Genomic DNA, 23,817 nt, shown 5'->3' with positions numbered 1-23,817 from the left:
GCTCCTTGGAGGCCAAGATGGCTAAGCTTCGTCTCTCATACTTTGGACATATAGTCCAGAGGAAACAGTCGCTGGAGAAGGCTGTCATGCTAGGTAAGGTGCAGGGTCAGAGAAAAAAAGGAAGACACCTAACGAGATGGATCGACCAGGTGGCAGCATTGATGGACTCAAGTGTGGCAGCGGTAGTGAGGTTGGCCCAGGGTCAGACATTGTTTCATTCTGCTGTGCATGCGGTCACTATGAGTCGGTTTCGACTCGATGGCACCTGACAACAACAAGGTTTACTATACTCAGCATTGTACCACTGGCAAGCAGAGATGATGGGTTAAAAGAAAAAGCAAGAAAAGGAAAAAACCACATGTACACACAATGAAAACTAAATTTGCAAATGTGAAGGAAACAAAGAAACATGGTGTAAACAGAAAATGGTGAGATTAATTCTGTGAAATTCCTGGAGGATGAGGTTTTTTTTTAATCTCTATTTATAGAGGAAGGAAGACAAAGCAGAAATCAAAAACAGTAACCTAAAAAGTATTCGCTGGTATAGAGAAAGAAACAGGACTTCCAAAAGGAAAGTATTCTTACACATACATATTTATTAAAATGGAAAATAAAAATGTTTACTAACAACTGTTTTAATATCGCAAAAATTTTCATTAAGAATGTTATGCTCTAGCTTGGGGCGGAAGAAAGATTAGATGTGTGTCTGATTAAAAACCAAAATTCCAAACTAGTTGAGTAGCTTCAGACTTACAGGGTGTTTTTAAGGCTGTGACCTTTCAGAAGCAGAGTGGCTGACCTTTCTTCAGAGGATAATCTGGGTGGGCTTTAACCATCAACCTTTAAGTTAATAGTTGAGATTTTAAATCATTTCTGCCACCTGTTGTTGGTGTTAAGTGCTGTTGAGTTGGTTCTGACTCATAGTAACCCTGTATAGGGTTTCTGAGGAGTGACAGGTTAGTTTGAACCACCAACCCTAGAGTTCAAATTGACCACACAGTCCAGTGCTTATTCTATAGCACCACACCAGGACTCCTTGTACCACCTAAGGACTCCTAATTTGAATCTCTAGACTCAGTAGGGTTTTCAAAGCTGTGACCTTTCAGGACCATATTGCCTGGCCTTTCTTCAGAGGCTCTTTAACTACCAACCTGTAGGTTAATAGTTGAGATTTTAAATCAAAACTCTCTGTTTCTATAAAGACTTAAAATCTTAAAATCCCACAGAGTACACCTACTCTGTCTTATAGGGTTGCTAGGAGTCAGAATCAACTTAACGACAACAAGTTCATATGGGAGCCCAGGGCACACAGAATCGGCCTGCTAACCGAAAGACCTACAGGGCAAACCCACAAGACACTCTGTGCAAGAAAGATGAGGCAGTCTGCTTCCATATGATTTACAGCCTTGGAAACTGAATGAGGAGTTCTACTTTGCCTTGTTATTGTTAAGTGTCTTTGAGTCAGTTCTGACTTGTTGTTGTTGTTGTTAGGTGCCATCGAGTTGGTACCGACCCACAGCGACCTTATGCACAGCGGAATGAAACACTGCCCGATCCTGGGCCAACCTCACTACTGTAGCCATGCTTGAGTCTATCAATGCTGCCACTTGGCCAGTCCATCACGTTAGGGGTCTTCCTCTTTTTCTCTGACCCTCCACCTTACCAAACATGATATTCTTCTCCAAAGACAGGTCCCTCCTGACAGTATGTCTGAAGTAGAGATGAAGTTTGTCCATCTTGGCCTCCAAGGAGCACTCTGGCTGCACTTCAAACAGATTTGTTAGTTCTTTTGGCAGCCCATGGCACTTTCAATATTCTCCTCCAACACCTCAAAAGCATCAATTCTTCTACAGTCTTCCTTGTTTACTGTCCAGATATCACATGCATATGAGGTTATTGAAAATACCATGGCTTGTGTCAGGTGCACCTTAGTCCTCAAGCTGACATCTTTGCTCTTCAACACTTTAAAAAGTTCCTGTGCAGCAGATTTGCCTAATGCAATACATCGTCTGATCTCTTGACTGCTGCTTCCCGCAAGTGTTGATAGTTGGTCCAAGAAGAATGAAGTTCTTGACAACTTCAATCTTTTCTCCATTGATAAGAATGTTGTTTATTGGTACAGTGGTAAGGTTCTTTGTTTTCTTTACATGAGATTCAATCCATACCAAAAACTGTGCTCTTTGATCTTCATCAGTAAATATTTTAAGTCCTCTTCACTGTGAGCAAGCAAGGTTGTATCATCTGCATATCACAGGTTGTTAATGAGTCTTCCTCCAATCCTGTTGCCATGTTTTTCTTCGTGTAACCCAATTTCTCGGATTATTTGCTCATCATACAGGTTGAATAAGCATGGTGAAAGAATATAACCTTGTCACACACCTTTCTTGATTTTAAAGCATTCAGTGTTTCCATGTTCTGTTCAAACAACTGCCTCTTGGTCCAGGTACAGATTCCTCATGAGTACAATTAAGTGTTTCAGAATACTAATACTTCACAATATTGTCCATAGCTTTTCATGATCCACACAATCGAAAGCCTTTGAGTAGTCAATAAAGCACAGGTAAACATCTTTCTGATATTCTCTGCTTTCAGCATAGATCCATCAGACATCAGCAATGATATCCCCGTTCCACGGCCTCTTCTGAATCCGGCCTGAACCTCTGGAAGTTCTCTGTCAATGTATGCTTGCAGCCATTTCTCTATTACCTTTAGTAAAACTTTACTCATGGGATATTAAAGAGACTGCCCAATGATTTCCACATTCCGTTGGGTCACCTCTCTTTGGAACGGTCACAGATACAGATCTCTTCCAAATCTGTTGGACAGATAGTTGTCTTCCAAATTTCTTGGCATCTTCCAAATTTCTTGGCAGAGATGAGTGAGTGCCTCCTATGCCGCCTCACTTTCTTGAAAGATTTCAATTTTTATTCCATCAGTTCTTTGCCAATTCCTTCAATGCACCTTGGACTTCCTCCTTCAGTATCATTGCCTCTGGATTATATGCTACCTCTTGAAGCAGTTGAATATTAACCATTTCCTTTTGGTACAGTGACTCTGTGAATTCCTTATATCTTCTCTTGATGCTTTCTGCATCATTCACTAATTTGCCCAGAGAGTCTTTCAATAACAAAAGTCATGGTTTGATTTTTTTTTCTTCAGTTCCCTCATCTTGAGAAATGTTGAGTGTGTTCTTCCTTTTTGGTTTTCTGATTCCAGATCTTTGCACATTGTATTGTAACATTTGGCTTTTATCTTCTCAAGCTGATCTTTGAAATTTTCTGTTCAGCTCTTGGACCTCCTCATTTCTTCCATTTGCTTTAGAATCTCCACACCATTTTGACCTTTTCCTTCTTTCTTGTCCTCTCAACACTTTTTGCTTTCTTCATGTATGATGTTCTTGATGTCGTCCCACAACTCTTCTGGTCTTTGGTCTTTAGTGTTTAATGTATCAAATCTGTTCTTCAGATGATCTCTAAATTCAGGTGGGATATAGTCAAGGTCATATTTTGGCTCTGGTGGACTTGTTTTCATTTTCTTCAGCTACAGTTTGAATTTGCTTATGAGTCATTGATGGTCTGTTCCACAGTCTGCCCCTGGCCTTGTTTTCACTGATGATATGGAGCTTTTCCATCGTCTCTTTCCACAGATGTAGTCAATTTGATTTCTATGTGTTCCATCTGATCCATGTGTATAGTCGTCTCTTATGCTGTCTAAAGAAGGTATTTGAAATGAACAAATCATTGGTTTTACAGAATTCTATCATGTGTTCTCCAGCATCATTTCTATCACCAAGGCCATATTTTCTAACTATTGATCCTTCCTCTTTGCTCACAACCTTTGCATTCCAATCACCAGTAACGTTCAATACATCTTGATTGCATGTTTGATCGATTTCAGATTGGAGAAGTTGGTAGAATTCTTCTATTTCATCGTCGCTGGCTTCAGTGGTTGGTGCGTAAATTTGAATAGTAGTATTAATGGGGCTTCCCTGTAGGCACATGGATATTATCCTATCACAGACAGCGTTGTACCTCACGACTGATCTGGATATGTTCTTTTTGACAATGAATGCAACACTATTACTCTTCAATCTGTCATTTCTGGCATAGTAAACCATATGGTCATCAATTTCAAAATGGCCAATACCAATCCATTTCAGCTCACTAATGCCTAAGATATCAATGTTTATGTATTCCATTTCCTTTTTGACAACTTCCAATTTTCCCCAATTCATACTTCGTACATTCCATGTTCCAATTTTCAGTGGATGTTTACAACTGTTTCTCTTCATTTTGAGTTGTGCCCCATCTGCAAATGAAGGTCCCATGGGCTTTATTCCCATGAGCTTTACTCCACTGACATCATCATGGTCAACTCTACTTTTGAGGAGGCAGCTTTTCCCCAGTAGCATTTTGAATGCCTTCCAACCTGAGGGGTTCATTTTCTGTTACTTTATCTGACAGTGTATCTCTGCTATTCATAAGGTTTTCAGTGACTACATATTTGGAAGTAGTTCATCACTCCTTATTCCTAATCTGTCTTCGTCTGGAAGCTCATCTTAAACTTGTGCACCATGGGTGGCCCTGCTGGTATTTAAAATACCAGTGGCATAGCTTTTAGAATCACAGCAACTCACAAGCCACAACCGTATGACAAACTGATAGATGAGTGGTGGTTCTGACTTATAGAGACCCTGTATCACAAGGGTGGGGAACGTCCAGCCCATGGGCCATATTTATATGCCTGCGAAATCAACTACAGCTGGCCCTGCTAAGGCAATTCTCATTACAGCCATCACACTGACAGAAAAAAATAAATAAAAGGTCTCCCACCTCTGCTGCATAGGGTTTCTGAGGGGCAGCTGGTGGGTTTGAACTCCCAACCTTGTGGTTCACAGTCCAGTGCTGACCCTATATAGCACCATACCAGGAGTTCTTATAGAGTTCAATGAATGGGAATCAACTTGATAGCAATGGGTTCGCCTACATACAAAATCACATGTGCTAATATAATGACAAAGCTACACTGAAATACTAAGGGGACTTCAAAAAGTTCATGGCGAAATGGAGTGAAAAATTATGGGACTTTTCCATTAACTTGTTGAAGCCTCTGTGTATATTTATAAATAAATCTTTTAGAAAACACACAAGGAACAGTCAATATCTGTAAGAGAAATATTGTTGGTCTTATTGTTAAGTGCCATCCAGTCAGTTCTGATTCACAGCGACCCTGGATAGGGTTTCTGATGGGTGGGACTCAACTGCCAACTTTGTGGTTAGCAGTCTAGTGCTTATCCTACAGTGCCACATGAGGATTCTAAGAGAAATATAGATATATTGTATTCAAGGCACAGGAAAAAAGTTTGTGAAGTAGGTCCACTTCTATATTATAATAAAAATCTCCTTTCTAGACTTCCTTCAACCACTTTTCCTCCCTGCTCTTTTTTGGCCTCTCAAGGTTGGAGTGCTTTCCATGACATTTTAAAATGTGTATGAATAGGAAGCTGGGGAATTCACTCCTCATTTGATTTATAACCAAAAATATCAAGCTCTTCATGTTTCCGGCATGGACGTGTTGTGAATTCTGTATTGGTTATATCATGGTTTATCACGTCACTTTTCTGCAGACCCTCTATGGAAGAAGGATGAATAACTAAACTGAAATATGTTTACTGAAAGAAATCATTAGGAATCAGGTTCTCACTATAATTTTTTTTTTTTTTTTTAAGAAAAAGGCCAAATTCTACCTTGAAAGTGTTTTCAGATGATAGATTTTGGGTTTCTATGTAACCACTGTTTTTGTTGGGTGCAGTACTAATGTCAAAGAGAATTTTTATTCTGGAACCAGAATGGTAAAAACGACAAGCATATCTGAGTTACGTGTAATTTAAATCCACAACACATAATCTTTAGCATACAAAATGTACATATGTATAACCTCAAGCCAAGGAGATCTCCTCCAGAGAATGTGCTTCTATACTTTGCAGTTCATTTGGGTTTTCAGTCAAATTTTCAGTCTTCAAGTCATCCCAAAATTTTAGCATACCAAATTTCTCCTTGTCTCACTTAATACTTAATAAGTTCATAATGATTTCATGTGAATCCAGCAAGTAACTATAAAAAGCTGAGTAATGTGAGAAATGCTATTCAATTCCATTTAAAGTCCCACAAATGCCCAGCTAGAGTTAGATGACATCATTATCCATTTTAGGCAACTCTGGATTAAAAAAACAACAAAAAGACACGACACCATAATACTGTCAAGTTGAACCATCAATGTATTTTTGGTTGTAAATTTGATTGATTAATCAAGCAATGATATATGATTATCAGTAAACTTCTTCTTAATCTTCTCTTGTTTCAAATTTAATGCCCCATACCACCATCAATCTGCATGTACTCCATAGTCTCAGTCAACATTGGAAAACAAACTTCCAAGTAGTCAATTCAGGTCCCTGGTCTTTTTTTGTATGGGTATTATTTGTACTAATAATATACCTGCGCATGCTTGGCACTAAACTAAACTGCGATGATAGATAAAAGCGTATTGTTTAATTCATCAATTATTGATTAGGTATGACTCAATTGAGCACAATATAGCAGATGGCCAGCATCAAGTTCTCAAATATTCACATAACGAAAATATCATTCTATAAGACAGCTTCAAGAAGCCATTCATTACAGGTCAGGCATTCTCATACGCCTAAAAGTTTGCATAACTAGTGAGAAAGAAGCATTCAGAGTATAGCAGTAATAAATTTCCTTTGCACAACCCCAAACAACCATAAACTGAACCTAGATCACCTTTAAAGTAGCACCAGCCAATCCTTCCTTGCTGAGACTGCAGAGACTCTATTGAACAAAGGTTGGGTTCCTCCCTTTGGTAGTCCCAGTGCCCATTGACTAGAGAGTAAGGGACCAAGGAAATAGCTCAGAAGTCACCCACCATGCAAAGTTCAAAATAAAGAAGGCCATGGCCCTCCTCCCCTTGGTACCGAATAGAAACACAGTTACTTACGCAGTGATGGTCCATTCCCCAGAGCTCTCCCCATCTGCGAGAAAGTGGTTTTTGTCTGGTGCAGGAGGCCCATGGACAGCAGCAGACGTGGGAGACGGGGAGGAAAGCGAGTCTAGACTGCCAGGAGGGGTGTCCTCCTTTGGAGGGTTAGAACCATCACCTGGGGGGGGGGGAGGGGAAGGGCATTAGATTTCAATCAAATACTCAGGGAAGAAAAAAAAAACTCCAGTAATAATTACATGACATTACTTGATTAGTCAATTAATTTACATTTATAATTCAGACTGAATATTTGAAGGTTAAAGGTCTTTTAAGGTGTTATTGTTTTTCTTGATCCAAAGATGCTGAAAATAGATCATAGATAAAACAGTGAGGAGTTTCTCCATAAGAAAACATCATCATCAAAATCAGATCAAACAGAAGATGAAAGCCTTCATGGTGACTACATGACTTTCTAACGCTGAAGAACTGTACACCAGCCTCACAGAGTCTTAACCTTGACTTTCCAGTTACATGATGGTTTTCCAAGCCATTCCCAGTAACCACGTAACGCCTAAAAACTTACATGAGTCTAAAGTAACCGTGTTTTCTGAGCTGTTATGCTGATTACAATTTACTAGCCCAATTTATTCAAATCCCTGGACACAGAGAAGCTTCCATTTTCCCTGTTAACATAAAGAGGATGTTATACAAGAATCTGGCCCCCACAGTGACTGCAGGGCTGAATTTAAACCAAAACTAAAAAGCATTTGTTACATGGGTTGCATGATTTATGCCTTCACAGAGGATCGTTTTATAAAATATGTTTAGTATCATTTAGACAAGTTATGGGGTTCAGTGGAAAATGCAGAAGACAGAAAAAAGATCTCACAAGAGCAGCTACTTCCCTTAACCGGTCTTCCTGCCTCCACAGTATGCCCAGCTCCCATAAAGCACACCTGAGCAGCACCCAGAAGCACTTGGGCTACAGTCAAACCCATAGAGGCAGCAACCTACTATTCAGATGGCACTATTTTAGCCTTAATTTTCTAGGTAACTAATCATAACATTAAGGAGCTCTGGTAGTGTAGTGGTTACGAATTGGGCTGCAAACCGTAAGGTCAGCAGTTTGAAACTACCAGCTGCTCCAAGGAAGAAAGGTGAGGCTTTCTGGTCCTGTAAAGATTTAAAGCCTTGGAAACCCTGTAGAGGGTCACTATGAGTTGAAACCGACTCCATGGCACTTAACAACAAATCATAACATTTGGTCAATGAAATGCCTTAGAAACATACGAAATCAAGTGGAAGTAATTCCAGCCACCAAAAGCTATGATGATCTGATTGAACCTTCATTTTTCACCAGTCCTAAAGGGAGCTCTGGTAGCGTAGTGGTTAAGAATCGGGCTGTGAACCATAAGGTCAGCAGTTCAAAACTACCAGCTGTTCCGCGGGAGAAAGATGAAGCATTCTACTCCCGTAAAGATTTACAGCCTCGCAAACCCTGTGCCAAGTCACTATGAGTCGGAACCAACTCCACGGTACTTAACAACAACAAAAGGTTCGAGAAGGGGTCCTTGGGTGGTACAAATGGTTACATGCTCTATTAGCTGAAAGGTAGACGATTCAAACCCACCTAGAGCTATCTTGAAGAAAGAACTAATGTTCTACATCCAAAGAGCCACAGCCTTAAAAATTCTCTGCAATAAATTCTAATCTGCACACATGAGGTAGGGCTGACTTGACAGCAACTAACAGCAGTCCCTAGAAAAAGAGAGTGAATAACCACAGAGAGAAACAAGGAACTCACTCCATAAAATACTTTAGATGGATTTCAATTCTCCTAGTAATGGTATAATGGAGTTCTGGCTGAGCACTGTATTATTATAAGGACTGGACTGCAAGGTCAGTTTGAACCACAATGTTGTCAGCTCGAACTCACCAGCCACTCCTTGGAAACGCTCTACAGGGTCGCTAAGAGTTGGAACTGACTCCAAGGCACTTCACAACAACAAATAATGGTATACAAGAAAAACTCCAGGCTCCTTTTAAGCTAGCTTCCAGGATGCTAATTTTTGTGATCAAGAAAAGCCAAATTCAAGGACTATGAGTTAAAAGATGGTGGTTGGGAAGAAGGAATTTCTAATAGCAGCAGTTAGAGAGCGCTATTTGGATGATCCTCTGCAGAAGATTCTGGTAAAGAAGTTTCCTGCGATTCTTCTTTCCTAAGTGTGTTGGAGGAAAAGAAAGGAGGTAATAGTGGGTCCAGAGATAAACCCTGTTTCTGTGGGCAAGTCTTTCTCCCTAGTTTCAGTCTCCCTGTAAATTCTTGAGTAGTCTCTTCTCAAGTGTACAGTCTAGAATACTATTATTCCATTTTCAACAAATTCACTATTTCCACAGCCCCTGACCACAAAATGGTTTAGCCAATTGGAGTAATTCAGCCCCAAAGGGAAGGGCTAATTTTCAGACAAATGAACCAGAACCCATTGATGAACCACTGCTATGATTTCCCTTTTGATTTAGTTTCTTTTGGAACACAGTTTACTTTAGAACAAACGCTACCCACTTTCCCTGCGCCTGCACAGCACAACTCCAACTAGTTCTCTGCAAAATGAGCCTGCGGGCAACAAAGGGCAGAGCTGCAGGTTCCCCAGATCTTCCCTGTGAACCTCAACCATCTGAGCAACGACTCCCTTCAAAATTAGGGAGGGTCTCAAATGTAACTTTAGCATAGTCTAAAAGGTAAACTCCTAAACAAATACTTGCACTACAGATGCCAATTCAGGGCTTGGCTAGAAGTAACAAAATATGATCAGTTCTGAAGCAGAACAGGATAACCTCAAAAGTGAGTCACAGGCAAGCAACTCCCTGGCTGCAGAAGACTGGCTCCCTGGCACTCAGTCTTCTCTGGACCACACTCCTGTCAGCACAGCAGGGCATGACACAGCACAGGCAGCAAACAAGAGACTGGGGCCAGCTTATTCCCTGGCTCATTCCTACAAGGAGAAACCTGTCAATGGAAGCAACTTTAGGGAACTGGAGACCAAAGGTCTAAGGTTACTTTAAAAAGATGCCTGAAATGTTTTTACAGTCAGACACTAACTCATCTGCATTTCCTCTAATCCTCCTCCCAAGCAGACTAATGCAGCACAAATTGCCATTCAACACACTAAATCGCGTTCTATTAAGAGAATTTCTCTCTTCCTGCCAAACAGTTGCAAGCTGAACCCTCAGTGAAAATAATATTGGTAGGAGGGAATATGATCAAACAAAGAGATATTTCACCCTACTTTCCAAGTGCATACAATAAATTTCTCCTTTACTCTTTGGGAATTACTTCATCTTCCTGAGAGAAATCACTGAATCTGAGGGGAAATGAACATCAGGCCCACAAACATTAGGTACATATATCCATGTCTGCAACTTCATCACAAATCAAATGACTACTTCTCAAGTTTGATGCAAATAGGAGACTTATAAAAAGCGTATGTTCAAAGATTCCCATGAAACTAAGTTGTATGTGAATTGATGTTAGATACTCTCATCATTTTTCATCTTGCATTCTTTTTGCAGGGACCTACAACCTCCTTCTTTAAGTAACACCTTGTAAGAAACATCTACAAATAGACAAATCACCTAGAAATAAAAAGGTGCATTAGTAAGTGAACAAATGGTACTAAAGGACTTTCACTGTGAACAGAATCCAAGATAAGAAATGCACCAGAAAATGGCTTTTATTTCAATTCTGCCTAATTGCCGCCTTTCTCCACACAAAAAAATTTGCCAACCCTCTTTCCTGCCTGTCCTCTCCTTTCTCAAACAAGTTTGTCATCTGATGGTTTTTCAGGACCTCACTTTAGATCCCCATTTCCATTATTATTATTATTTTAAGATATTAAAAAATTCAGAGGGTGGAGACCAGGTTTCAATCTTGGAAATCCTTCAAGAAAACAATGTTGTGCCAGGTAAACAAGGTCTCCAGCAAATTCTGTGGACTTGCTGCCACAGGAAACTTACGGCATTAACAGGAAAAAGCATTACCTTTGGAAACTAAGGGGGAGAAAAATTAAAAACTCAAAGCAGTCTTACAAAATTTGCACACTCCTAATTCTCATCCTATCTCCTTCTGAACACAAACATCTTCATTGAGCTTCTATTTATTTATATGGTGCATCACACATACTGACTTACAAAGGTGAAGCATTACTTCCACACCCATGTTGTTGTTGTTGTTAAGTGCCTTTGAGTCAGAGCCGACCCATAGCGACCCTGTACAGGGTTTCCGAGGGTGTAAATCCTTACGGGAGTAGAAAGCCTCATCTTTCTCCTGTGGAGCGGCTGGTAGTTTCAAACCACTGACCTTAAGGTTCGCAGCCCGATTCGTAACCACTACGCTACCACACCCATAGATGCTCACAATATAGTGCAGAAGACAGGTAAAGACATAATAAAAGGTAGTGTGTGCTACAATATGACTGTATCAAGGAGCTTAGAGACCACAGAGAAAGGAGATTCCAACCTGCCAGTGGTGGGGGTGTCGGAGGTGTGGGAGTAAAGCAACAGGAATAGAAAGTAATGACCACCAGACTTTCAAACAAAGAGCCCTTGTAGAGAAAATATCAAGATTGAAAGTCCAGAAACATATAGACAGCCGGTGGAAGCTTTCAGAGCCTCAAGTAGTTGGATTGACTGTAAGATAGGAATGGAAAGAGAAAACAGGGATATGAAGTAAGGTTTGTATATATGAAGAAGAGCTTTGTATATAATACCTGCACTAGAAACTTATTGCAGGGCTTAAGCTGGGAAGTGATATGACCCAGGGAATAGATTCAAGAATTGTATTCATTTGAACTTGGTGAGCAAATGTGAACGGTGAGAGAGGAACCTCATTCTTCACATTTGATGACCCTCAAGTTTGTAGCTTAGGCAACTGGGTAAACAGTAGAATTATTAACTGTAGTGGTGGTGGTAATGGTTGGGTGCTATCACAGTCATCCTTTATAGGGTTTCTGAGACCACAAATCTTTATGGGTATAGAAAGCCTCCTCTTTTCCCATGGATCACCTGACGGATTCAAACAACTGACCTTGCAGTTAGTAGCCCAATGCATAACCAATCATGCTACCACAGCTCCTGAGTAACTGAAAACAAGCAGCAAATCGGATACAGATGATAATAAGACCAGTTTTAGTCATGTGGGGTGTGAGGAGTCAATAGAAAATCCAGGTGAGATTATTTTAAGAGTTGGTTGTATAACCTCAGAGCTCACGAAAGATGTGTGAGATCGTTTTACGGACTTTAGTGTCATAAAAGTAGAGTGAACAAGGAAAACAGGTAGAAATTTAAGAAAGTATTGGGAAGCTTCAGATTTAAGGAACAGACTTATTTATAAAGCAATATATTTGTTGTTGTTAAGTGTCATAGAGTCGGTTCTGACCCATAGTGACCCTGTGTAGGGTTTCCGAGGAGCAGCTGGTTAGCTTGAACCGCCAACCTTGCAGTTCAAACGGCTTCGCAGTCTGGAGCATTAACCCACAGCGCCACATTAGGACTCCCATAAAAGTAACCTTAAGATAATTTAAATAAATACAGAAAAATTTCTATGGTAGAAACCTGAATGCTTGCACCTTAACAGATTCTCGTAACAATCTGACAAAAAGGCATTCAACAGGCCATGCCTTTCGTGATAGCTACTAGATAACACTACTCAGTAGTGATAGATTTCTTTAATGAGCGAGAATGCATGAGCACGTGCTTTTAGTTTCATAAGTGACTCTTCAAAGACTGGCAGAAAGTTAGAGTAAGAAGCAGGAACAAAAACTTGATAACCCTTTGTGGCTGCTGTTGTTAGGTACCATCAAGTCCTTTCTGACTAATTTCAACCCTAAGCACAGGAGAATTAAATAGTGTCCGGTCCCACGGCATCCCCGTAATTGCTGTTATGCTTGAGGCCAATTCTACTGCCACTGTGCCAATCCATCTCATTAGGGGCTTTCTCTTTTTCACTGACCCTTCACTTTACCTACCATGATGTCCTTCTCTAGGGATAGGTCTCTCCTGAAAACAAGTCCTAAGTATGAGAGACGAAGTCTTACCGTCTTGGCTCCTAAGGAACATTCTAGCTGTACTGCTTCCAGCCCTTTCGAGGATGTTTATTGACTTCACTTTAATATATTAATAAACTTTTTATTATCAGTTTTTATTGTGATATTAATAAACTTTTATTCTAGTTCATTGATTTACACATTCTGACGATGACAAACTATTCTCTCCATTTACATTCAACATCCTGGTGGTAAATAGACGTGCTTTGGCATTCTTGGAGGGAATGAGGTTTTGAGTTTCCCCTCCAATTTCATTCATTTCTTCTATCTTCCTCTCAAATAGAATTTCTAATGGTTTAAGAGTCAGAGATAGCGCCCTTTGAATCTCCTGCTTTTCTTACAGTTAGCTTAAGAGGTTTGGGGGTAGTATTCAACCCCAAGTTTCTTTATTCTTCAGAGATGGACTATTTCCACAATATCAAGGCTAGTCCATGGATCCCACTTTTACAGTCTGGTTTAAGTTTCAAAAGAAGGAAGAAAGAAAAGGAAAAGAGAATAAAAGGAAAAGGGCAGATCTTGTGTGTAAGTTGTACTTAAGTCCAGCAACGGTCATGGTTCTACATTTGATTAACTGGAAGACAGCTACAGATTACTACTACTGCTAATTTCAATGGTACACAATGCTCTGCCTGTCAGGTCAGAATACTCTTAAAAGTGTCTTATTATCAAATGGTTAATCAGGAGGAACAAAAGATTTACTGAGAAAAAGTAACTGCACTTAGAACACAGCAATACTTACTTATAGTAACCAGTCGGGAAAATTTTACTAAAGATGCCCAACAATAACAAAATAACATTTTAAAAATAAGTTAAAAACATAACTTATTATCAACAACAAAACAAAATTTTAGAAGTAAATCTATAACTGTTTTCAAAAACCTATTATACATTTCTGTGGAATTGAAACAAAGGAAACACTCAAGAGGTTGGGGAGCAAAAGACAAAGACCTACTGGATCCAGCATCAATTGAAGCCAGTGGAACTAGCCAGCTATTCAAATCCTGTGGAGTCCGTAGCATCTACAATATACCAGGCATAGGATAGAGGAGCAAGAAGCAGGCTCTCTGTTTGGAACTAGCCCCAGAGTAGCTCCCCACAATACATTTGTTGTTGAGTGCTGTGGAGTCGCTTCTGACCCATAGCAAGCCTGTAAAGGGTTTCCGAGGAGTGGCTGGTAAGCTTGAACTGCTGATCCTGCAGTTCAAACCGACTTTGCAGTCCAGTGCATTAAACCGCAGTGCCACACCAGGACTCCCCACAGTACATGTTATTGTTGGAAAGTGTTGTTGAGTCAGTTCCTACTCATAGCAACCCAGTATAGGGTTTCCAAGAAGCAGCTGGTGGGTTTGAACTGCTGACCATGTGGTTCGCAGTCCAGTGCTGGTCCTACAGTGCCACACCAGGAGTTCCCCCAACAGTACAAAGAGGCCAAAAATGACCAAGTTTCCCAAGGAACTAGGTTTGACATTTGTACCCCTCCAACCGGGAAGATGAGAATGGTAGCAACGATAAGGTCTTGGTCTCAATCAGACAGAGACAACATCTACAAGGGAACAGAAAAAACAAAGAAGGCAGGCAGGCAGGAAGGAAGAAGGATCCAACCCACTATAACCATGCACAGACACAAAAGTTTTCAAATGGACTTGCACACTAAACTGCAAACTCACTAAGAACCTTCAGAGATTTATAATAGAAAGGCACAAGTGGAACTGCCAACATCTGGGACCCAGAGGAGATAAAGTAAAATGAGAACAAAGAACATTTAAACAAATTATTACCAATTATTTAAAAACAAAGAAATTTCAAAGACCTCAACCTAGAAGGGTCAAAGTACCTGCTATTGCAAAATTTAAGAACATAGTAAGAAAAAACTCAAAGCATCCAGACAGAGCAGATCACATAAAAATGTAAAATAACCAAATTGGTATCTTACTTCTCAAAAGCCAACAATGAGTCCAAAATGATACTAAAGTATTAATTTTAAAGTCTTAAAAGAAAAGACTTTTTAACAATTTTATATCCAGTCAAATTGTCATTCAAATGTGAGGGCATAGTAAAAATAATACCAGACGTAAAAATCCTCCAAGGTTTGCCACACAAAGATCTATATTGATTGGTATTCAAATAAAACAAGCAATATAGGATGTTTATCTAGTTTGATAATTTGTTGTCTTTAAACAGAAAATCTAGGTTAAAAAAAAAAGTAAAAAAATAATCCAAATAATCAGACCAAAATTCTACAAAATACCAACATGATCAAGGTTAGTAGACTAGAAGGCCATGAGAACTAATTGCCTTATTTTTACTGTGGGTAGAAGAAAAATATAGTTATGTTTAAGGAATCAATAGATCAATGATAACATAAGTCTCAAAAATAAGGATAGCCCCCTTAGAAACAATCGATCTCTGTCACTAGAGGGACCAGTCCCTTAAGTAGGACATCATGTTTGGTAAAGTAAAACTTCAGCATAAAAGAGGAAGCTCTTCAATCAGATGAATTGACCCAGTGGCTGTAACAATGGGCTCAAACAGAAAATTCATTGTGAGAATGGAACAGGATTGGACATGCTTCATTCTGTTGTATATAGGGTCATTACAAGTTGGAACTGACTCAACAGTACCTAATATCACTGAAAACAGCAAAATAATACTTGATTCATTAGAGAAAGCAGGGAAGAATAAAGAAGACAAATTAAATGAAAAAAATATGTATATAATGCTAATTGTAACATATGGCAATATGGCTGCACTGTAGGATAAGCACTGGACCATGAAGTCAGCAGTTCCAGCCCATCAGCAGCTCTGAGGGAGAAAGATGAGGCTTTCTGCTCCGACAAAGATTTATAGTCTCAGAAACCCCATACAGGGTCACTAGGACTTGAAACTGACTCCATGGAATTTAACAAAACAATTTCAATGTACATAAATGGATAAAATTCATCAAGTGAAATACAGTGATTCTCCAAATGTCTTTTTAAATCCAACAATATGTTGACCTTTAAAGCATTGCTTAAAATAAAAACACAAAGAAAGGTTGAAAAAAATAATATATTAAAAGGTGGATATGCTAGGCAAATACAGCCCCCCTCAAAAAAGAAAAGGTAATGACCTTAATAAATTGAATGGGAGATGAAGAGGGCCATTTGATATTGGTACGAGGACAAGATAATTGAATAAGAAGAAAAGCAGTTAGTGATATGGCCTCAAGTAACAAATAACAGAATTGAAAGGTAAAACTTTAAAATCAACAAATACAGTTGGAAATTTTAACATGCTCAGACAGTGAGATAAGGTAAGCAAAATTACAAAAGACAGATATCTGAAATCACCAATACAAATACTGTAATCTATTTTACATACCCATGCCCACACACACACACAACTCAATTAACAATGTATACACTTTTTTTCACAAACACATAGAGTATTTTAAAGGAAAGGCTACTAAGTCTTAATAAATTCTGAAGGATAAATATTATGCAAGTTTTCTTATCAGACCATAATTAAAAAATAATTAGAACTTAATTCAAAAAAGCATAGACTTTAAAACTTCCATATGTTGAGAAACCAGACATTGTGAAAAAGAAAATCATAAAAAGGAATACATTTTAAGTAATAAATGGTAATAAAACCATTTCATAGAAAAATCTGTGAGACAGCCAAATAATATCAAAGGGAGTTTTATAGTTTAAAATGGGAAACAACATAAGTTAAGAACATTTTATATCATATTCAAGTACAGAATTTTCCTAAATATTGTTGGTAAAAACTATTCAAACATTCATATTAAGTTGAGTCGTGTGGACTCTCAATGAAACTAAAATTTACTGAAATTGGTTTGATGTACTCACTCAGAAGTTGCTGTGTGGTAGAAAGGGTTAATGCACTTGGTTGCTAACCACAATGTTGGAGGTTTGAACCCACCCAGAGGCACTTCAGAAGAAACACCTGTTGATCTGTTTCTGAAAAGTCCACAGACTTGAAAAGCCAATGGAGCACAGTGCTAATCTGACACACGGAGACCACCAAGAAATGGAATCAACTTGAAGGCAGCTGGTTTAGTAATCATGCAATAGGATTATGTGTATGCAATTATCAATACAAAGGTGCCCTGGTCGTGCCGTGAGATAAGCATGGGACTGCTGACCACAAGGTCGGTAGTTCAACCCCACTAGCTGCTTCACAGGAGAAAGATGAGACTATCAGCTTCTATAAATATTTACTGTCTCAGAATCCCTATATACAGTCATTCCGAGTCAGAATCAACTTCATGGAAGTGGGTGTGTTTTTTTTTTTTTTTAATGTTTTATTGTGAATTATGTGATAGTTTACATGGGAGAATATTAGTTTTACATTCACCCTACCGTGTATCGTTTTATTGCCATGGTTACAATCCCCTCCATGCATCATCAACCAACCAAAGGGTATACACTGCAAACCTGCCCCCCGGTCATCAGCACGCAGCCCCTCTCCCTCTCTGGATCTAAAGTCCCCAACTGCTCCATCTCTCCATGTCATCCTCTCTGCCTCCCTCTCAGGCATCACTGCTTCTCTGGGTAGGGTCCCGCTCTCCACTCTTCTCCCTTGATGTTCCCAGGGACCTCTGTTCCTAGACTGAAAAGTTAATCACTCCACTCCTTGCTACAAAATGTCTACCTTTACATTTCCAACCCTCACAATCAGTCCTGATAACAATTATTCACTATTGTAGCACAACAGACCTGTCTGTATTTCATTTCATCAGCCCTGCCTAGACAGGTTGGATACTACTCAGTGGAGAGTCTACCTTCCTCCAAGCCCTCTGGATCTACACTGCCTCTTGAAAGTATGTAAACCAGTCACTTATTGCCTTTGTAGTGCCCCCCTCCCCACATTTTGGATAGCCAATGTCCAAGTTGCCCATCCCTGTCTCCTGTGTGTGTGGAGTGGGATGGAAGTGGGTTTGTTTGTTTGCAGCATTATTAATACAGGATGCTGGTGTGGTGCTGTAGGATAAGCACTGGACTGCAAACTGCAAGGTCAGCAGTTCATACCCACCACCTCTCCTAGGAAATCCAAAATAGGGTCACTGTGAGTTGGAATTGACTCCAAGGCACTTAACAGAAAACAACAAAGACATGAAGAATCCTGCTGGCCTACAGATTAGGCACTTGGTTCCTAATCAAAAGACTGATCATTCAAAGCCATGGGATGCAAAGCCATGGGATGCTGCTCCCCAGGAGAAAGATGTGGCAGTCCCCTTCTGTAAACATTACAGCATTGGAAACCCTAATGATGAAGTTTTACTCTGCCCTGTAGGGTTGTGATGAGTTGGAATTTACTTGACAGTAATGGGTTATTGCTACAAATAGGTTACTCTATAAAGCAAAAGCTTATATTCTTAAGTATTATTTTTATTATTTGTAAGTATGCAAAACTTTCAGGGGAATAGTGGAAGACTAGGCAAAATCCCACTGAAAATAAGCAAGAGTAAGTATTATAGAGGGAAAAATAAATTCCAAAATGCCAGTTAAAATTAGCTAGATTAATGTGTAAGATTTTCTGGGGGGAGCAGGAGAAAAATCTCCAAAATAATAATGAAAATCAATAGGAAAATATGACCTAACATATAAAAGCTCACTGTAAATACAGAGCAATATAAATCTAAAGGCTTAATCATGATTTACTTTTGAGGGCTGTTGTTGTTGTTGTTGTTGTTAAGTGCCATCGAGTCCATTCTGACCCACAGCGACCCTGTATAGGATTTTTTAGGAGCAGCTGGTGAGCTTGAACCTTGCAGTTCAAACAGCTCTGCAGTCTGGTGCATTAACTATCGCCACACCAGGGCTCCTTACTTTTGAGGGTATCGCAACCAAAATAAGGAGCCATGGTGTCACAGTGAGTTAAGCATTGGGCAGTTTAAATCCACCACCCAGGCCAAGGGAGAAAGATGAGGCCTCCAGTTAGGATGGTCAGACTTCGTCTCTCATACTTCACACATGTAATCAGGAGGGGCCAGTCAGTCCATGGAGCAGGGGCTCATGTTTGGTAAAGTGGAGGGTCAATGAAAGGAGGAAGCCCCCAACATGATGGATTGGCACAGTGTCAGCAGCAATGGGCTCAAATGTAGTAACAACAATTGTGAGCTTGGTGCCAGATTGGACAGTGTTTTGGTCTGTTGTGCATGGGGTCGCTATGAGTCAGAACAGACTCAATGGTACCTAACAACTACAACAACTCTGAGGCAGTCGGCTGTTTATTTAAATGTATACAGTCTCGGAAACCCTAAGGAGCAGATCTACCCTGTCCTGTAGGGTTGCTATGAGTTGAAACCATCTCAATGGCAGTGGGTCCAACCACTCCTGGTAAAACAGGCAGAGCCTCTGGTACCAGGAGAGGGCAAACAAAGACACTTCAGTTAATATTCATCCCATACTCCTCTCCCCGTGACTTGATTTTCCTGTCATTTGGCATATGACTATACTTATTGTCAATCTTTTTTATCTTTTATATAGGATTTCTCAATAATAAGCTTAGAAACAAACATAAAAAACAAATTTATAGCCATCAAGTTGATTTGATTCACAGTGGCCCTGTATGAAATCTTTCCAGAAATAGACAGCCTCATCTTCTGAGGAGCAGTTGGTGGGTTTGAACTGCTGACCTTGTAGTCAGCAGTCCAGTGCTTACCCTAAGACCACCAAGACTTAATTAACTTGTTGTATTGTTGTTAAGTGCTGTTGAGTTGGTTCTGCCTCATAGTGACCCTGTTTCCAAAGAGCAGCTGGTGGATTTGAATTGCCGACCTCGTGTTTTGAAGTCCAGTGCTATCCTACAGCATCACACCACAAGTCCTTAATAAACTTATTGTTGTTAAGTGTCATCGAGTTGGTTCCGACCCATAGTGAACCTGTATAGGGTTTCCTAGAAGCAGCAGGTGAGCTTGAACCGCCGACTCTGTGGTTCAAACCAAGCTTGCAGTCTAGTGCATTAACCTGCAGCCTCACACCATAGGGTTTCTCTGAGTATTTAAAATTCTTCTTTACCCAACTGACATTATTTCTGTGCCTGTTCAAATGCAATGAGGTCTCAAGTACTAAAAAGTATGTGCAATCCCTGAAGCGGAAGAGTACTCATGAGGTAGGGGAGAAAGGCTATTTCTCAAAGATAAACATCTCAGGGGAAAAGTCATAGTGGCAAAGGGATTCTTCCCTGGTAACAGCCTGGAGGTGAAGTCAATGGCAAGAGGTCTAAGCTGGGAGGGGATTATAAATAGTGATCAGGAAGAGAGGTTTGTTTATTACATAAGTTTTGCTAATTTATATAAACCTTTTTAAAACACAACTTTTGAGTTAAGCTGGAAATGTTCATGTACTAGTTTCAACCACATGGCAGATAGCATGACATCAATAAAATGTACTTCTGGTGATGATGGTCTTTCCTCCTAATTTTACCAGGCCATTGGGGGCACTGTCTAATATCAGGAATGTTGTTGTTGTTAAGTGCTATTGAGTCTGTTCCGACTCACAATGACCTTGCAAAGGGTTTCCAAGGAGCAGTTGGTGGATTTCAACGACTGACCTTATGATTCGCAGTTCAGTACTGATCCTAGAGAGCCACATTATTAGAAATAGTACTTTCAAAATGAATTCATATTGTTGTTGTTGTTAACTGCCGTCAAGTCAGTTCCAACTCATAGCAACCCTGTATAGGGTTTCTGAGAAACAACTGGTCAGTTGAACCACCCCACCTTGTGGTTCAAATCGACCACCCTAGGACAGTGATATAATTTGTACTGTTAAAATAAAGCCTAGGTTGTTATATTTTAAACATGGCAAAAACTAGGTTCTAGTATAACTAACTAATACACTATTCTACTACACTTATTCTAGTACATAATACTTATTCAAGTACAAACTACAATAAGTCAAAACATGTTTTCCTTCCCCATAGTTCTAAATGCTGTTGGACTTGATATTGTAAACAAAACTTAATGCTGAACAACAAATGTATAATTAAAGTTGAATATGCCTAGAATCTGGGGGGCAGATTCATATGTGAAACAGTAGAAAGAGAACATTTTTTCAGCCAACTTTCATAAAGGGATGAGGAGCCACAATTGAATTTCATGTCTGATGAAGACCAAAGACTACAGTTGCCTTGTGATCTCTAGTGACTGGGTACATCAGAAGAGTAGAGCTCACTGAGCAGTGCTGTTCCTTGAAAAATCACTAATGTAGAAAGTAATGCAGGACACTTAAAAAATGAGACATCACTGATCTGACGTACTAGGTCCTAGTAATGATTAACCTAGATTGGAATGCTGCTTTTAATTGGTTTTACATGCAGCATTCCAAACTAGATGGATCAGTACTTCATCTTTCCTACCCAATTCTTGGAAGTACATGATAATGTCTGCTTGTGTTAACTACTGGGTAAAACAGTTATGGACAGTCCACTTCTGAGTGAAGGAGATTGTCTTCCAGAATAGCTGGCCACTCACTGTTGCTCCAAAGAAACAGGGCAATTCTGTCCAGGACTTTGTTTTCCATTTTGTCTTTAGCATCACCACTCCCACAATTGCTGACTTTCAACTTTCAGACACTAGGGCTGCCATATGCCCAAACTTACTGCGAGACTCAGGAAAAATGGGGAAAGGCCATGTCCAAATGACACAGAAGAACAGTCTATCTTGCCTTGCTTGATTACTAACAGTGGCTTCTTCCAAAAAGTTCATCTCTTTGGTTGTTGAAGAAAAGAGAACAGGTTTGTTCCAACATGACCTTTCCAGAAGCTTGGCTAAGCCAGAACCTGAAAGATCTTCTCTAACTAGAAGCTGAAGTATCCAAATGGAATGACTGGTCATCACAAAATAGTGTGTTAGCATAGCATGCTGAGCAGGGCCATGGTCAGAGCCAAAACCCAATCATCACCTAACCGGCCCAAGAAATTCTGGCACTCACCTCACGTCTCTTCAAATGGAATAGTCAAACACTGAGATAACTTTGGTTATAAAGTACTATCTGTGGTTATCAGTTGGGCTGCTAACCTGAGGTCAGCAGTTGGAAACAACCAGCTGTCCCATGGGAGAAAGATGAGACTTTCTGCTCCCATAAAGATTTACAATCATGGAAACCCTATACAGGATCGCTATGAGTTGGAACCAACTCCACAGCACACAACCACCACCGATTGTGGTGGTGACCTGGTGTAGTGCTGTAGGAAAAGCACTAGATCACAAGGTCGATTTGAACTGAAGGTGAAGGTTCAAACCCACCAGCCACTCCTTGGAAACCCTATGCAGGATCATTATGAGTTGGAACCGACTCAATGACACTTAACAACAATAACAATCAATTGTGGCATCAAACAGGTAAGAACTAGGTCTAAAACAAGACAAAAAATAAGGTTGAGATATTTTTATGCCAGAGATTTATTCTTATCACCTTAAAAACCTAAACAAGAAGAATGAAGAGTTCTAGATCATATTATGGAGACTGGTGACATAGTGGGTTAAGCACTGGACTGTAAACTTCAAAGTCAACAGTTCAAACCCACCGGCTGCTCTGCAGAAGAAAGATGAGACTGCCTCCGCTCACAAAGATTTACTGTCTCAGAAATCCTAGGGAACAATTTTACTTTATCCTAGAAGAGTCCTGGTGTGGCGCTGCAGGATAATGCACTGGATCACATGGTCAATTTGAGCAGCAACATTGTCAGTTCAAAACCACCAGCTGCTCCTCAAAAATACTATACAGGTCACTATGAGTCAGAATCAACTAGACAGTACTTAACAACAATACAGGATCATTAAGGAGTCCTGTTGTGGCACTGTAGGATAAGCACTTAAGTGCTAACTATAAGGTTGGTGGCTCAAACCCTACACAGGGTCGCTATGAGTCAGAATGACTCGATGGTACTTAACAACAACATAGGGTCACTAAAGGAACTCTGGTAGCATAGTGGATTATAAACTGGGCTGCTAATTGTAAGGTCAGCACTTCAAACCTACCAGTTGCTCCACTGGAGAAAGGTGAGGCTTTCTGTTCCTATAAAGATTTATAGTCTTGGAAACCCTATACAGCGTTAGAACCATCTCAATGGCACATAATCAGTACCACAAGCATAGGGTCACTGTGAGTCAGAATTGACTTGAGGGCAGTGGGTTGGATTTGGGTTACATCATGTTACCTTACACATAAGTTTTCCTTAACTGGAAACACATACACATAGAGTTCATTTATTCAACAAATTAGCATATCAAAGATGGTCTGATGTTGTTAAGTGCCCTTGAGTCAGTTCCAATTCATAGTAACTCTGTATAGAGTTTCTGAGGAGCAGCCAGTGGGTTGGAACCTCAAACCTTGCAGTTAACATAACAGTTCAATGCTTAACCTACAGAGCCACACCAGGTCACACACACATTTCATTTCTTAAACAAATTAGAATAATACAGATGGGTTAGGAAACTCAAAGTTTGACTTTAAAACTGAACTTCTGAATTAGCAAACATAACCAGGCATTTTTCTTTAAAAAGTAAATTTATGACCACATTGATCACTGATAAGGGATAGAGGGGAAAAAAAGAGCAGTGAAGTTGCAAGCTAAGCCCAACCACATTCAACAGACCCCTGTGAACCCAGGTGGAAACCTGGATGGCCAGCAGTACTGCAAACCCGGGGACTCCTGGGCCCAGAGGCAGTGACATGGCCACAGAGGACTAGAGCTGAGAGTGAAG

The 23,817-nt window shown here is 39.9% G+C and overlaps 1 protein-coding gene across 1 annotated transcript in view; it reads right to left on the bottom strand.

The window, feature by feature from the left end:
* The window catches only part of ARHGAP10 (Rho GTPase activating protein 10), a 483,306-nt gene that overhangs the window by 51,226 nt on the left and 408,263 nt on the right, over nt 1–23,817 (bottom strand). The window contains exon 20 of the mRNA XM_006870868.1: nt 7,018–7,177. Within this exon, the coding sequence (XP_006870930.1) occupies nt 7,018–7,177 (160 nt within the window). The remainder of the gene's footprint in view (nt 1–7,017; nt 7,178–23,817) is intronic.

Source organism: Chrysochloris asiatica, unplaced genomic scaffold (genome assembly GCF_000296735.1).
Source record: "Chrysochloris asiatica unplaced genomic scaffold, ChrAsi1.0 scaffold00155, whole genome shotgun sequence".
Classification (NCBI taxonomy): domain Eukaryota; kingdom Metazoa; phylum Chordata; class Mammalia; order Afrosoricida; family Chrysochloridae; genus Chrysochloris; species Chrysochloris asiatica.
Note: the sequence above shows the minus strand (reverse complement) of the source record. Positions and strands in the feature narration are given on the sequence as shown.